This window comes from Thamnophis elegans, chromosome 2 (genome assembly GCF_009769535.1).
Source record: "Thamnophis elegans isolate rThaEle1 chromosome 2, rThaEle1.pri, whole genome shotgun sequence".
Taxonomy (NCBI): Eukaryota; Metazoa; Chordata; class Lepidosauria; order Squamata; family Colubridae; genus Thamnophis; species Thamnophis elegans.
The window spans coordinates 122,451,171-122,465,639 of record NC_045542.1 but is presented as its reverse complement, the minus strand read 5'-3'; the positions used below and the strand labels follow the sequence as shown (position 1 = coordinate 122,465,639).

At 39.1% G+C, this 14,469-nt stretch overlaps 1 protein-coding gene across 4 annotated transcripts; it reads left to right on the top strand.

Moving 5' to 3' along the window:
- The first annotated feature begins 616 nt into the window (after window positions 1–616).
- LOC116503246 lies at window positions 617–13,646 on the top strand. 4 transcript variants are annotated; one of them, XM_032209516.1, is made up of 7 exons: window positions 618–1,173; window positions 1,423–1,796; window positions 2,570–4,132; window positions 5,525–6,394; window positions 7,059–7,186; window positions 8,000–8,183; window positions 11,554–13,646. In XM_032209516.1, exons 1-7 carry the CDS (start codon window positions 1,128–1,130, stop codon window positions 11,692–11,694), a joined length of 3,306 nt encoding a protein of 1,101 aa, XP_032065407.1. In that variant the 5' UTR covers window positions 618–1,127; the 3' UTR covers window positions 11,695–13,646. The 4 variants fall into 4 exon arrangements, with proteins under 4 accessions (XP_032065409.1, XP_032065407.1, XP_032065410.1 ...); XM_032209517.1 differs by having other exon boundaries at window positions 619–886; XM_032209518.1 differs by lacking the exons at window positions 8,000–8,183; window positions 11,554–13,646 and having other exon boundaries at window positions 617–1,173; window positions 7,034–7,142.
- Window positions 13,647–14,469: the final 823 nt, after the last annotated feature.

Sequence of the window (14,469 nt, the reverse complement as noted above, 5' to 3'; positions counted from 1 at the left end):
GAGTTGAAGTCCACAAGTCTTAAAGTTGCCAAGTTTGGGAACCACTGCCTTAGAGGAGGACATTTCATAAGTAGATAAATAGTGCTTGGAAGAAGAGGAAAAATAATTCTCCCTTTTCTCCAAATTTGGCAAATGCTGTTCTTTCCATTGGCCCACAGCAGGTGTATCCAAACTGAACCTCTATAAGACCTGTGTACTGGGAATTCACAAGTCTAAAATGTTTTCACAAATTGGATATCCCTGATCTACATTTGGTGGTAATGAGGACCCAGAGGCAGCAACAGGATTGAGGAAAAATGCATTTAGAAACATAATAAATTGATGACAGAAAAACAGCGAGCGAGCCATTGAGTTTTTTGTTTGTTCTGTCTGCAAAGAAACATAAATCCTTCCATTCACCCACCATGAAGCCAAAGCTGAATAAGTTTCTCGGGTGAGAAGCGAAACGTTTTCAAAGAAAAACCAGGAAGTCCAGTTGCCTCTTCAAAAAAAAAAAAAAAAAAAAAGCACCTTTGGGACAAAACTACCACTACTTTCACTTTCCCAGAAGCGGCCGTTCAAACGGCTCACACCTATTGCCATCCGAGCACCCACGTGACCTGAAACTAAAGCCCCGCCCTTCCAGGCTCAGGCCTCCAAGTCAAGGCAGCTTTTCCAGCTTCGAAGGCTTCCGAGCCCCCCCCCCCTTCGCAATCCCGGACGCTTTTGGGGAGGTGTCTCTCGGAGTGGGGGGGGGAGTGGCGCGCGGCGGGAGGAGGCCGCCAGAAGGTATCGGGAAGCGGATTCAGCCGGGCGACTCGTCAAAGGGCGGGCTCGCGAGCGGAGGTGGCCGGAATCGACCAATGAGCGGACGGCGGCGGCGGCCGTGGCCAAGGCCTGGAAGAAGGTTATGCGCGATCCTCTTCTTCTCCTTTCGGGCTCGTCGCGAAGTAGCCTTCTGGGCATTGCCAGGGTGGCCCTCCGCCTGTCTTCCCCGCGACCCCACTTCCCGGGTGTTGCTTCTCTCGCAGAAGGAGGCTGGAGGAGGGTGGGTGCGCCTGGCGCCCCTGAGATGGGCCCGGGAAAGGGCCGTGGCGCTCTGCTGCTGAGCGGATCCGCGCCCCCTCTCCTATACTTTGGCGTTAAAGATGGCTTTTGTTGACGGTCGTTTTATCCGAGATCGCGCGTATAAAGGTGGGAGACCCTTTTTAGCGTTCTCTAATGGTCCTTTATTTGCATTTTCGGTTGATGCGAGGTTTAAATATATATATAATTAAATAATTATTTAAATATATATATTTAAACCATATATATGTGTGTGTGTGTGTGTGTGTATGTATATATATAATATTTTTAAATAAAGCGACTGCACCAGTCAAGCGGAAATGTGTTTAAAGATTCCCTTTTCTAACCCACCCCTCTCCTCCCCGTTTTAATATCCAGATAATTTAGCCCCGATGCAGCCGAGCAGGAGACGCAAAATCGAGTGGGACGGCTTCGCTGCAAGCTCACCTGCGAAATTCAGCAAGATCGCCGAAGCACCGGCCCAGCCTGCTCGCGGAAGTCCCGGCGTCAGCGGGCCGGCCGCGTTTGGGAACACCCGCGTTTTCTCCCCGGTCTTTTCCTGCAGGGAGTTCTCCCGAACTTCGTTCGCTGCCGCGGATTCTTCCTCTGATGAATTTGAAGTAGATGATGATATCAGCGGCGGTGGGCAAGAGCCTCCTGTCCTCAGCAAAACCTTCCTCACAAAGCCCACTGCTTCCGACATGGAGACGAAAAATGTGGCATTTTCCCCTCGGGAATCCCTGAAACTAAAGGTGTGTTAAGTGGCAACCGAAATTGCTGAGTAAAAGTAGTTGCAGAGGAAATTAGAATATAGATGTTGCTGTTGATTTTTAGATGTTTTTATTACTCTGCAGTTATTTGTTATACAGTGCTGTTTTGTAAGGCTTTAGTGATGAACGCCCTCAAAAATCCCATAGTTGACTAAATACATTATGCTGTATTTTGATAACCTTCGATTCCTTTGGAGGATAATTCCACTTTTATCATTAGGCTTTCATTTTGTAATTTTTTGAAGTATTTAGACTTCAAAAATATTTTTAAATTATATATCCTAGATATATTTTTTGTTTTCTGACAGTCTTTAATAAATATTAGATTATTTTTTTTATGAGTTTACTTCTCTAGCAATTTTGTTCCTACTAGCAGAAACATTTAACTTAACTAGAATTTGATAAGTTTATGTTATCATCTAAATTATTTTGTCTGGTTACAGCCATTGTAGTAAGTAACTGTAAACAAAAGAACAAATGTTGACTTGCAGTTTTGTATTTAAGAGTAGATTGACAGGAGCCCTGGTGACATGGCAAGTTTCGGATTCTGGCAGGGTTAGGAGCCAAGTAAGAGGAAAGAGCATTTCTGTAGCAACATATAATGTACAGCCAATAAACAATAATTACTTCAAATCTCAGTATTGTTATTACTGATGAACATGGCCATTGCTCCCTAACCTAGTGTGAGCTAAATAGTTTTGTGAGTTGGCTTTTACTTACAATTTATGAAGCTTACCTTACTCTTTACTATTTAGATCAAGCAAGAAGATTGCAGTGATGCAAGAATAAATATTGCAGCAGTCCCTGAAAGAAAAAATGATTTAAAAGAAAAGTGGCTGGCTGAATGTGGCCGGAAAAGAATAAAAGGCCAAGATCAGGATGAGGGATCTCGATTAATATATCGTAAAGCTCTGCTCGGTATATTAGGGGGACAATTGCAAGCCCGAAGAAAACCATCTTTAAATGGAATTCATAAGGAAAGCCCTTCTAAAGAAGAGGAACTTGGTTCAATTAACAGCATGAGACAATTTTCGGTTGTATCAGAAATTAAAGAGCAACAAACTGGAAACAAATCACATTGCTTGAAAACTGCACCAAAGGAACGTATTAATATTTCTGTTAAGCAAGGCAATAAAGAATCATGTTGGTCAGATGGCAGTTCAAGACGTGTATCTCTAATGTCAAGTTCAGAAGAAAAAGACCAAGAATCCAACATTCAGAAGGTTTTATTGAAATCAGAAAGCTCTGCAGAATTGCGATTTGAAAAAAAAACAGAGCTTCAGCAGGACTCCAACTTCAAAAAAGCTACTCCACAAAAAGAAAATAAAACTTTGAAGTACAGTACAAAAGAGATTTCTAAACCAGGAACTGGATTGACACAAATTTCCACAATATCAAGACCAGAGCATGAAACAGATTTTCAACTGGATCCCAACACTGAGAAAGCAATTACAAAAACAGATAATAAAATTGGGCATAGTGTTAAAGTTTCCAAACCAAGGCATGGTTCAAAACATAGACATAAACGATCAAAATCTGAATATGATTTGGAACTTCAACAGACTTCCAGCTTTAAGAAGACTCTGAAAGACACAGAAGACAAAAGTTCTAAATATAGCGTAAGAGAACTTGCCAAACCTTTGGTTAGGTCAAAGGAAAGTCATCGATTGTCAAGACTTGAGAATGAACTTGATGTGCAAGAAGATTCCAATGTTGAAAAAGCTTCTACAAAAAGAGAAAATAAAACTAAGTGTAACACAAGAGAACTTTCCAAACCAGTGGTTACTTCCAAATACGTTCACATACGATCAAGTTATGAAGATGAAGTAGAAGTTTATCAGGGATCAGATGACTCGCAAGTTTCAGTAAAAGAAAAAATAGATGTTGGGCAGAGTAAAACGAAGAAAGAAAATAGCCGCTCAGAGCACAAATTTAAAAGCAAGTCTAGCTGTTCACAAATTGGAGGGCAAAAAGATGAACAAGTCTCTCCTAAACAGCTAAGTAAAATCTCTGATGGGAATATTTTTGTTAGCCAAAGTAAAAAAAAATGGGGGAAATCAGAAACCAACTTGAGAAGCATAGTTGAAAATTCAAAATGTGAAGCCGAAGAGACCAAGCAGAATAGTAACAATCAGAAAGCTCTTATAAAAGGCATTAGTGCTTCTGCAAAACAAAAAAACATAACAAAAGACCAATGTATTTCCTCCATTTCATCCAGTGCACAAAGTGATGCCACAGAGAAGTTTGTGAATTTCCAGACAACTGTTGAATCCTCTCAAGAATCAGTGTTAATGGATGATTCAGAAACAGATCGAAAGGTAAAACATTAACCTATTAGAAGGCTATTTCTAAAAAACATAATTATTAAATAATATTAATGTCGCTATTTTAACCAAATCTAAAAAAACCTAAATTGAATGAAAACACATTTACAACTTAGTCTGGAAATGTTCTAAAATGCCCTCAGCTTTTCATTATTCTTTACATAGATAGTGCAAGAATTATAGCAGACTTAAGTATCAAGAGAGTCACTTTAATTGATAAAATATTTAAGGGTTCTAATTATGTAGACTTTTAGAAGTGGCACAATTGTGGGAGATTTAAGTGGTAGATAGAAATGTGATTCCACATACACAGAAGATCTATATTTTTTACTGAAATGTTATTTCTATGACAAACATACATTCACAAATTAGCTTCAGTTTGAGACTATGTTAGCTTTTCTGGGAGGTTTCAAGTTGCATGATTTTTAAGACTTTCTGATAACAAGTTATTAATACACATATTTTAGTCAGACGTCCTTAGTAGACCCTAAATTATTCAGAATGAGTTACACTTAATGAATCATATTACTTCCAACTATTTGCCTTAATGACATAAATAATCTGGTTCCACCACAAAACCGCGCTTGACTAAACCGCGTAGCTGACGTCATCAACAGCGCGGAGACAGAAGCACGCTGTAAACACTAAACCTAAAATTAACCCCTAAACCTAAACCTAACCCCCCTAAACCTAACCCTAACCCTTAACCTAACCCTAAACCTAACCCTTAACCTATTCCTAACCCTTAAACTAACCCTAAACCTAACCCTAACCCTTAACCTAACCCTAAACCTAACCCTAACCCTTACCTTAAGTTGAATCGGCTTGCTTTCAAAGTGCTATTTAAAGTGCCCTTCTTTCTCCGCACTCGCTGTTGTCGCCCTGTTGATGACGTCAGCGACGCGGTTTAATCGGGCGCGGCTTAGTCGAGCGCGGTTTTGTCGTGCCACGAAATAATCTAGCTTTAGATGTTATTTTTTTATTTCTTTACTACAGCAATTTTCTCTCTTTTTTTTTTTTTTACTATGAGAATAGTTATATCTTCCTTGTAGAACTGTGGCATGCCCAATAAGAGTAGTGTTCAAAGTAAACTCTTAGAACAACTGGTTTTAGATGCTTAGTAAGTCTATCAGCAGTTCAGGTTAGAGAGGGAAGGGAGGTCAGTGGGAAGATTGTATTGACCTGCTGGAAAATTGTATTGCACTGGAACATTTTGGAAAGGTTAGGGACAGTCCGGTCATTGGATATACTGCATGGGAAGCTGCTGAGGGTAGGGATCACATGGCTGTCATTTTAAATATTGTTATAGAAAAAAATAGATTTTTGAATAATTTTCATCATTATTTTCATGCTCATCTTAAATGGATCCCCCTCCTTTTTTTTCAGTTTATGGAGCCCAAGAAAGAGCTTTCAGCTGAAAATATTTGGTCCGACACAGAAGATGGAGAATCACTGGTTACTTTTTCACAAGAAGATTCCATCCCTAACCACAATCTTTCAGAACCAAAGGAAATGTCATTGTCAACGACAGAATTTGTGATGTATCCTCCTCATTTATACAGTCAGAAAATGAGTGATTATACAAAATACTGGACAAGCAGTCCAAAGCCAACACATTCTTTTTCAAGCCCCACTGAAAACACCTCATATTCCAATAATCTCTGTGATATTTCTTTAGAACGCTCAGTGAATACAACGAAGGATAAAAAACCTTCAGTGGAAAGTATGCAAGAGAGAGAGTGGTTATATGGTTCGTTATTGGACTATAAAGAGAAAAAAAGACGTCATAGTATGGAAATAGGATCATATGTTCCCATCTTCTCATCACGCAAGTCACATTCTTTCACTAATAATTTTGTAAACCAGGATTTTCCTAGAAGTTTGCCCAAATATTTAGAAGAAGGGTTTATTGACACGCACTGTCATTTGGACATGTTATATTCAAAAACAGATTTCAGAGGTTCTTTTTCTGAATTTAGGAAAATATATAGTGGCACTTTTCCTAAAGAATTTCAGGGCTGCATAGCTGATTTTTGTGACCCTCGTACTTTAAAAAACAACTTGTGGGAAGATTTATTAAAAGAAGACATGGTTTGGGGGGCATTTGGCTGCCATCCGCATTTTGCTCGTTATTACACAGAACTTCATGAAAGAAATATCTTGCAGGCAATGAGACACCCCAAAGCGATTGCCTTTGGCGAAATAGGACTGGATTACTCTCATAAATGTAGTACAGAAATTTCAACGCAGCATAAGGTAAATTTTTATACTAAACTGTGTTAAGATGTTTTATAATTGCGTAATACTTAACAGTAATTGCATTGATTTAACTGGTTTTAGACAAAATACCTTGTCAGACCACTGAAGGTGATAATAGTTTTAATAAACAATGAGTGGTGGATTGCAGAAGTAACCAAAAAGTTTTGAACCCAAATGCCAAATTTTGAAATCAAATTGCTCTGTTTCAAATTCAAAGCAACTATTATGGTCTTGCTGGAAGTATCCAACCATATTCTGAGCTTAAATGGCCCCAGTTACTGCTCAAAGTACCAGTTTCAAACCTAAGGTCAGAACATTACAAATTCAGAATCTTTTTTTTTACTCCGGAGTGGATTGTTGAATCATTGTGACAAATTCAGAGCCTTTTTTTTTTTTTTACTTCAGAATGAGTTCTTGAATCATTGTGAAGTGCTATTTCCAGAGAAATACTGTGTATGCAATGCTGTCCTAAAATGGTAAACGTGATAAATAACTGAAAACAGTCCAATATTTCTTGAATTTAAGTATTCATAATATGCTTTGGTTTGGTTACATTATAAAAGGCTGTGCTTAATGCTAGCATATTTCCCCCATGTCTTACTTTTGTTCTCAGGGCAGTTGTAATGGCATTTGAAGGTGTGCTGCTTTTTACTTGCTTCAGGTTTTTGAGAGGCAACTGAATCTAGCTGTTTCCTTAAAGAAGCCTTTGGTTATACACTGCAGAGATGCTGATGGTGATCTATTAGAAATCATGAAAAAATGTGTACCAAAAGACTACAAAATACACAGGTAATTGTACTGTGTTCTTAAGTTGTATCATTCCTGTTATTATTATTTTTTTAAAAAACAGTAATTGAATCTTGAGGGGAATAACAGTCTGCCTGATTAGAATACTACCATGAGATGTAGATAACACCTTTGAAAAATTCTAAAAAAATAAGAAATTTCAGTTGCCAAGATCTTACAGTTTATGGACAGCTAAGCATCAATGATGGCTCAGTGGCTAAGACACTGAGTTTGTTGATCAGAAAGGTCTGTGGTTCGAATCCCCAGCGCTGCGTAACGGAGTGAGCTTCTGTTACTTGTACCAGCTTCTGTTAACCTAGCATGTAAAAATGCAAGTAGAAAAATAGGAACCATCTTTGGTGGGAAGGTAACGGTTCCGTGCGCCTTCGCCGTTTAGTCATGCCGGCCACATGACCACGGAGACATCTTCGGACAGCGCTGGCTCTTCAGCTTTGAAAGATGAGCACCGCCCCCTAGAGTCGGGAACGACTAGCACATATGTGCAAGGTGAATCTTTATCTTATGCATCAAATACTTTTTTCCCCATGGAGTCTTCTAACTCACAAATCAAAGCTGAAAATGAAACCATAATCTGAATGAAAGAATTTAATTGAAATAAGATTCCATAAATAATTGCTTCCATTCAAGATAATTTTGATTAAAGGTTTTCATACCAAAAAAGAATTACTGAAATGGCAGCTACCATGCTGCATAACTATTTTGTCAAGTCTTTAGTATGACCTTCATTAGTGTTTATTTGTTACTGGTTATTCGTTTGACATAGTGGGATGACCATTCTTTTTGATCCCTTCATAGGCATTGCTTCACTGGCAGGTATAATGTCATTGAACCACTTTTAGACTACTTTCCAAATCTAACTGTTGGATTCACCGCGTTGCTGTCTTACCCATCAGCAATTGAGGCTAGAGAATCTGTTCGAAAAATCCCATTAAGTAGAATAGTGGTAGAAACAGATGCACCTTATTTTCTTCCTCGGCAGGTAAGATTGGTTTTAAAAATACATCCACTATCACTGTTTATACTGAATTAAGATTTTGTTTGTTTTTGAGAGGGAAAGACCTCAGATAGAAAATGAGATTTTGAAATGTGAAAAGGCTGACATTACTTTTTCTCTTAATTTGTAATAAAATAGTTGATGCAAGTGATATCTCAGAAAACTGTAACATAAGATTGATAACAAAGATATTACAATATTACAGGCACCAAAAGATTCCATTAGTTCAAAGCTTTCCATATCCAGTAAAAACTGAAATCAGTGTATTTGTAGAAATAGAATTAAAAGTAGATCTAAATTTAATTCTGCCTTCATTGCTGAATTTTTATGATATGCAAAGAAATAAAGCAGAGGCAAAATGGTCCTTAACAACTACATAGTTTATGTATTAAATGAAATTATTTCTAATCCATGGTATATTATATATTCATTTGTGCTAATGTTACATAATTTACTTAGTATGAAAAAATGTAATACCTCAACCAGTATTGATAGTTCAAATTTCTGAACAGTTAATGCAAATGGAACAGGTAGAATGTAAGCCTCATAGGTAGTCCTCAGTGAAACAGAAATATTTACTGGAATTTCTGTCGATAATTGATGGCATAAAGTGCAATGTCACCTGACTGCATTGCTTAATGACAGCAATATCAGCAGTTTCTGTTGCTGTCATTAACTAAATACCACCAGTAGTTAGGTGAGAAGCCACCATGATCCAAGCAATTCCCAGTTTGGTCCATCTCCGACTGAAGCCTTGATAAGGTCAGGGACTGTCTTAATTCCTCCCCCATGTCCCTCCTATCTCTGTCTTTTTTTCCGCCCTGCAGTTCAGGATGGTAGTACCAGTAATGCTGCAGCACTGCTGGCACCATTGAAGGGTGCCAGACCTCAAGCCCTGCACCACAACCCGCCCCACAGCACAAACCCCAGCCGTCCCCACCAATCTGTGCTTCACAGGCCCTGTTGCTCCCAGCAAGATATGCAAGATAGCTCTGGCCATGTCAAGCCTTTCCGACGCTACATATACAGTTCTCCAAACTGCATGCTGCCTCCTCAAGATGCTTTAAGAGATTTTTGAGACCTTCCAAAAGCTCAGAGAAAGCTGCGCCCACACTTCCCCCAAATGCCCATGGCCTCATTATTTTTCAGAAGGCCTCAAGAGTCTTTCTGAAGCATAATAACGAGGCAGCACATAGTTTGGAGACACATGCACATGGCCTTGAGAAGAAGTTCTGGAAAGGCCAGCAGCTGCCTTGAATAGCACATGGTTGGGTGTGCCTTGTGACCAGCAGAAGAAAGGTGGCAAAGATCAAGTGGGCACGCACGTCCTGTGGAGCATGCAATGGCTGGGACTAAGCTCTGACTGGCTGCGGCATGGGGCTTGAGGTAACACTCTTCAGCAATAAAGGATAGCAGTACTGGGCTGAAGTAGAAGCCCTGGGGTGATAATAGTTGGTTGAGACTGCTGAAAGCCCTGTGCTTCTATTTCATTTCCAGCAATGCCACCACTGCTGAGGAATGATGCTGTGCAGGGCATTTAAAAGGGCAGAGATGTTGGGGGGAAAATAGGTGTATGAGAGAAGTGCCCCTCTGGTTTTAAGTCCAAATAAGCTGCCTAGCACCCAAATTTTGGCTATGTAGTCATGGAAGCTCTGTAACAACCATAACTTTAGGGAATCAGTCAAGTTACATTGGTTCATCTTCACTGTAACTAAACGATTGCTGAATGAATTGTTAACTGAGAACTGCCTGCAAATGTTTCCTAAAACTAATGAGTCTTGAAGAACAAAAGTAGTATAGCAATAGCACTTAGACTTATACACCACCCCATGGTGCTTTACAGCACTCTCTGAGTGGTTTACAAATGTCAGCATATTGCCCCCAACAATCTGGATCCTCATTTTACCGACCTCAGAAGGATGAAAGGTTGCGTGAATCTATTTTAACTTAATACATTGCCACTGCACCTAGTAGCACATTGCGGCTATACAGCAGCTCCTTAAACAGCATGCTACATGAAGGCAACATTTCAGTTGGAATAAGGTGAGGTTAATAGCTTGGAAATAATAGTGGTTCACATGAGATGACAAGAAGTTGTTTTGGGGTGGTAACTGTTTTAGCCATACTGTGCTGTATATAGGAGGATAGAAATTGAAAAATTTCATAGGCGGGGAACTTGAGGGTAACTGAATGCTGTAAGACAGAGTTCCCTAACCTTTCTGGCTTCGTGGCCCGGCGGATGGGGTATTGGACGGTGGGCAAGTATATATGTGGGCACAACTCCATTTACACAAGTGGTGGACTTGCTCATTGCTGCTCGCACAAGTGAGGATGCCCACTGTCTCGCCTGCCACTTCAGGCAGCCCAGTTCCGAACAGTTCACGGCCCAGTAGTGGGCCGTGGCTCTGAGGCTGGGGACCCCTGTTGTAAGAGAAGTGAAACTTGAGGCTGAAATTGCTATCAGTTGCACATTAATATATTGATAACCAAACGTTTTTGGAGGAGATGTCAGTTTCTGCCAGTAAAAGGAAATAGGTAGATAAGTCTGTTAGCAGTTGCATGATTTTTTACATGTTGCTATACACATTTTTAATCAAAACAATTGTTTGTTTGCAACAGTAGAAAGACAGGACTTATAGAAAGGACTACATCTAATACAAGATATACCATATTTTTTGCACTATAAGACACACTTTTTTGCCCCCCAAAAGTGGGTGGAAATGTCTATGCATCTTATAGAACGAATGTTGCCAAAGTCCCGCCCACCTGCAGCCCCCCCCCCCCCCCCACGGCCATTTTTGGCCTCCACGCATCCCATTTTGGTCTCCGTGTGCCCCGTTGTTAGGCTCCGTGCATCCCATTTTTGGCCCATTCCAGGCAGTGGGGATCACCACCACTCACCACCAGGGTTCGCCTTCATTCGCAAATGGCAATCGGCAGTGATAGGTGGCAGCAATCCCTGCCACCTAAAACAGTCCAAAAATGGGACACATGGAGGCAGCAATGGGTGGCAGAGATCCCCACAGCCTGGAACCGTTGATCGGCATTATTCCGGGAGGCTGATCCAACTGCCAATTAACTGCTCGTGCTAAATCGCACTGCGATAATGTGCTGAAGCTGACCAAGCTGTTTGCTGTAAGAACACTAGCCAGATGAATACCAATGAATGCTGGTAGGCAGAGGCAGAATTTTTTTCTTGTTTTCATCCACAAAACCTAGGTGTGTCTTATGGTCCAGAGTGTCATAGTGCAAAAAATACAGTAATAATTTGTTACGTGTTAAACCTACTTTCTGATTAGTACTTATATCTAGAGTTGAAATCTGTTCTTTGTCTAAAGCTCCCTTTTTTTCCTAGGTGCCAAAAAGTGTTAGCCGGTTTTCTCATCCTGGTGTAGCTCTGCACACAGTGAAAGAGATTGCCTGTCTCAAAGAGGTGTCATTACCTGTCATGTTAGCTGTTCTAAGGCGAAACACCAACAAAATTTATAACTTGTAAGAAGGTGCAAAGAGAAGAGGGAAGAACTGAAGAGGAAATGCTTTTGTAAAGTTGGTTTGATCCTTTTAAATTTATTTCGTAATGTAAATATAGACCTAAATTTGGAATATCCTTTAATAACTTTTTTAATTTGTTCAATTCTGTTACTTGTTTCTGCTCTTTAATGTGCCTCGCTGTTGATTTTAATTCTAAGAGTTTTGGGTTTTTAGTTGTTAAACCTTGGGGGCACAAACTGTCAGTATTTTAATTTTTCAGAAAGAAAACAGAAACAAACCTGAAGTGCTCTTAAAATTATCAAGCTAAATTTAAGTATTTCTTCTGAGCAGCAAATCACCTAACTGCTGCAATAAAAACATTACCCACTTATCTAACATACATGTAGAAATAACCTCAAAGAAGTAATGAAGTGTATTTTCTGTTTCTGAACATTTTTTTCCAACACACTAACCCATTCACTCTTTTCACAGAATAAAAGTAAATGCTAAATCATTTTTAAAGAGACACAAATATTGTTTACATACATTTACTGAAAGTCACAGAAATTCCCTAGCTGAATTATGCTGAAGTGAAAAATACCTGCATGCATGCAGGCTAATGAAACAAAGTTAAGGGAGTAAAATAGTGTATCAAGATTATTCATAAAAGGCTTTTAATTTCTATTTGAATTTATTCATTTTTAATTTCTTCAGAGAGTTTTTAACTAGGAAAGTGATTATACAGTATATCACATAAGTAAGTACACTCCCTCACATTTTGTAAATATTTAAGTATATCTTTTCATGGGACTGAAGAAATGACAATTGGCTACAATGTAAAAGTAGTGAGTGTACAGCTTGTATAGCTGTAAATGTGCTGTCCGCTCACAATAACGCAACACACAGCCATTAATGTTTAAACTGCTGGCAACAAAAGTGAGTACACCCCTAAGTGATAATGTCCAAATGGGCCCAAAGTGTCATTATTTTGTGTGGCCACCATTATTTTTCAGCACTGCCTTAGCTCTCTTGGGCATAGAGTTCACCAGAACTTCACAGGTTGCCACTGGAGTCCTCTTCAACTCCTCCATGACGACATCACGGAGCTGGTGGATGTTAGAGACCTTGCGCACCTCCACCTTCCGTTTCAGGATGCCCCACAGATGCTCAGTGGGTTTAGGTCTGGAGACACGCTTGGCCAGTCCATCATCTTTACCCTCAGCTTCTTTAGCAAGGCAGAGGTCGTTTTGGAGGTGTGTTTGGGGTTATCAGGTTGGAATACTGCCCTGCAGCCCAGTCTCCGAAGAGAGGGGATCATGCTCTGCTTCATTAATGGCTGTGTGTTGCGTTACTTTGAGGGAACAGCACATTTACAGTTATACAAGCTATATATGCACTACTTTACATTGTAGCCAAGTGTCATTTCTTCAGTGTCGTCACATGTAAAGTTATACTTAAATATTTACAAAATGTGAGGGGGGTGTACTGTATGTTTCTATAATTTTATGAATTACTTTGACTTTAAACAATTTATTTGTCAATAAATTATTTTTGTACCAGTGTTCTTATAATTAATCATCTTGGCAACAGAAATTAATCTTGTAGTCAATAACACTGAAAAGAAACATTCCTTTGTCTTCAAAGCAGCTGTGTGTTTTATCTTTAAATTTTATTTCTGTAGATACTTTTGGTCATGTTATTAAATATGTTTCACAGTGTTTGTGAAAGTAGTTTTTTAAATAATCCCCCCCCTTTTGCACGTCTGTTCAAGGTGTACACATTAAGAAGGAATGACAATATGATACTATCATCCTGCAAATATGCTAAAGGAATGCCACAAGATTAAGAACAAAAATGTCTTTTCCTTCAAGATCATACTTGCCCCTTTAATTTTGGAATTTTGTAATAAACTAATACTTGCTTTTTGGCTCCAAAGCATGAGGCAACTCTGTACAGCTTACATTATTAAATAGTGAAAATAGAAAGAAAAAATGGACTTCTAGTGAGGATGCATGGTGACGTAAATGTCCTTGAAGGAGCAGTGACTCTGGATAGCTGCTCCTTGTGAGTAGACTACAGGATCTGAATTTTTTGTGGTCTACTTGTGAGTTGAGCAACTGGGAGTCAAGAGGGTTCAACCAAACTTACAGCCATAATGTCTAGAATATACATAAGGTTCACTGAGCCTCATTTCTTAATCACTTTCTTAAATTACTTATTGCTTTTCAACTATTAGGAACCTCTGAATCAACAAGTTTTATAGCATTTAGTGTGTGAGTTTCCTTCAATCTTCAGCAAAAGAATTTTGAAATAAAAATATAAGAACTTTTAAAAATTGTCTTTTTGGAATAAATAGCAAACTGGTAATTAGAATATTGGCAGGAAAGTTACAAGTGGACTAAGGATCCAGATGAATTTGAAATAAGTTTTCAAATTAATCACAAAAATCCAAATGATCATAAATTCTTTACTCCCCGTCCCCCCAAAAAACCTGGATGGGGTTTTGAAGGTTGGGCACCAGAGGGAACCAGAAGGAACTAAAGGTTACAATTAAAGGAGAAGAGCACTTAAATTTGATTTACTAATACAGAATTGAAGCAAAATACTCCAACATTGGGCATATTTATTTATTTAATTTGTATGCAATTCATTCTACCAAGTTACTGGCAGCTAGTTATAGAGGAATATATGTGAATAATGGATTCAGAAGTTAAGAATGTGCCATTTTAGATGGTATTTAAAATGTGTTACAGAAGAGAAACAAGTTTTATTGGACAAGACAAAGTCTGATTAGATTTTA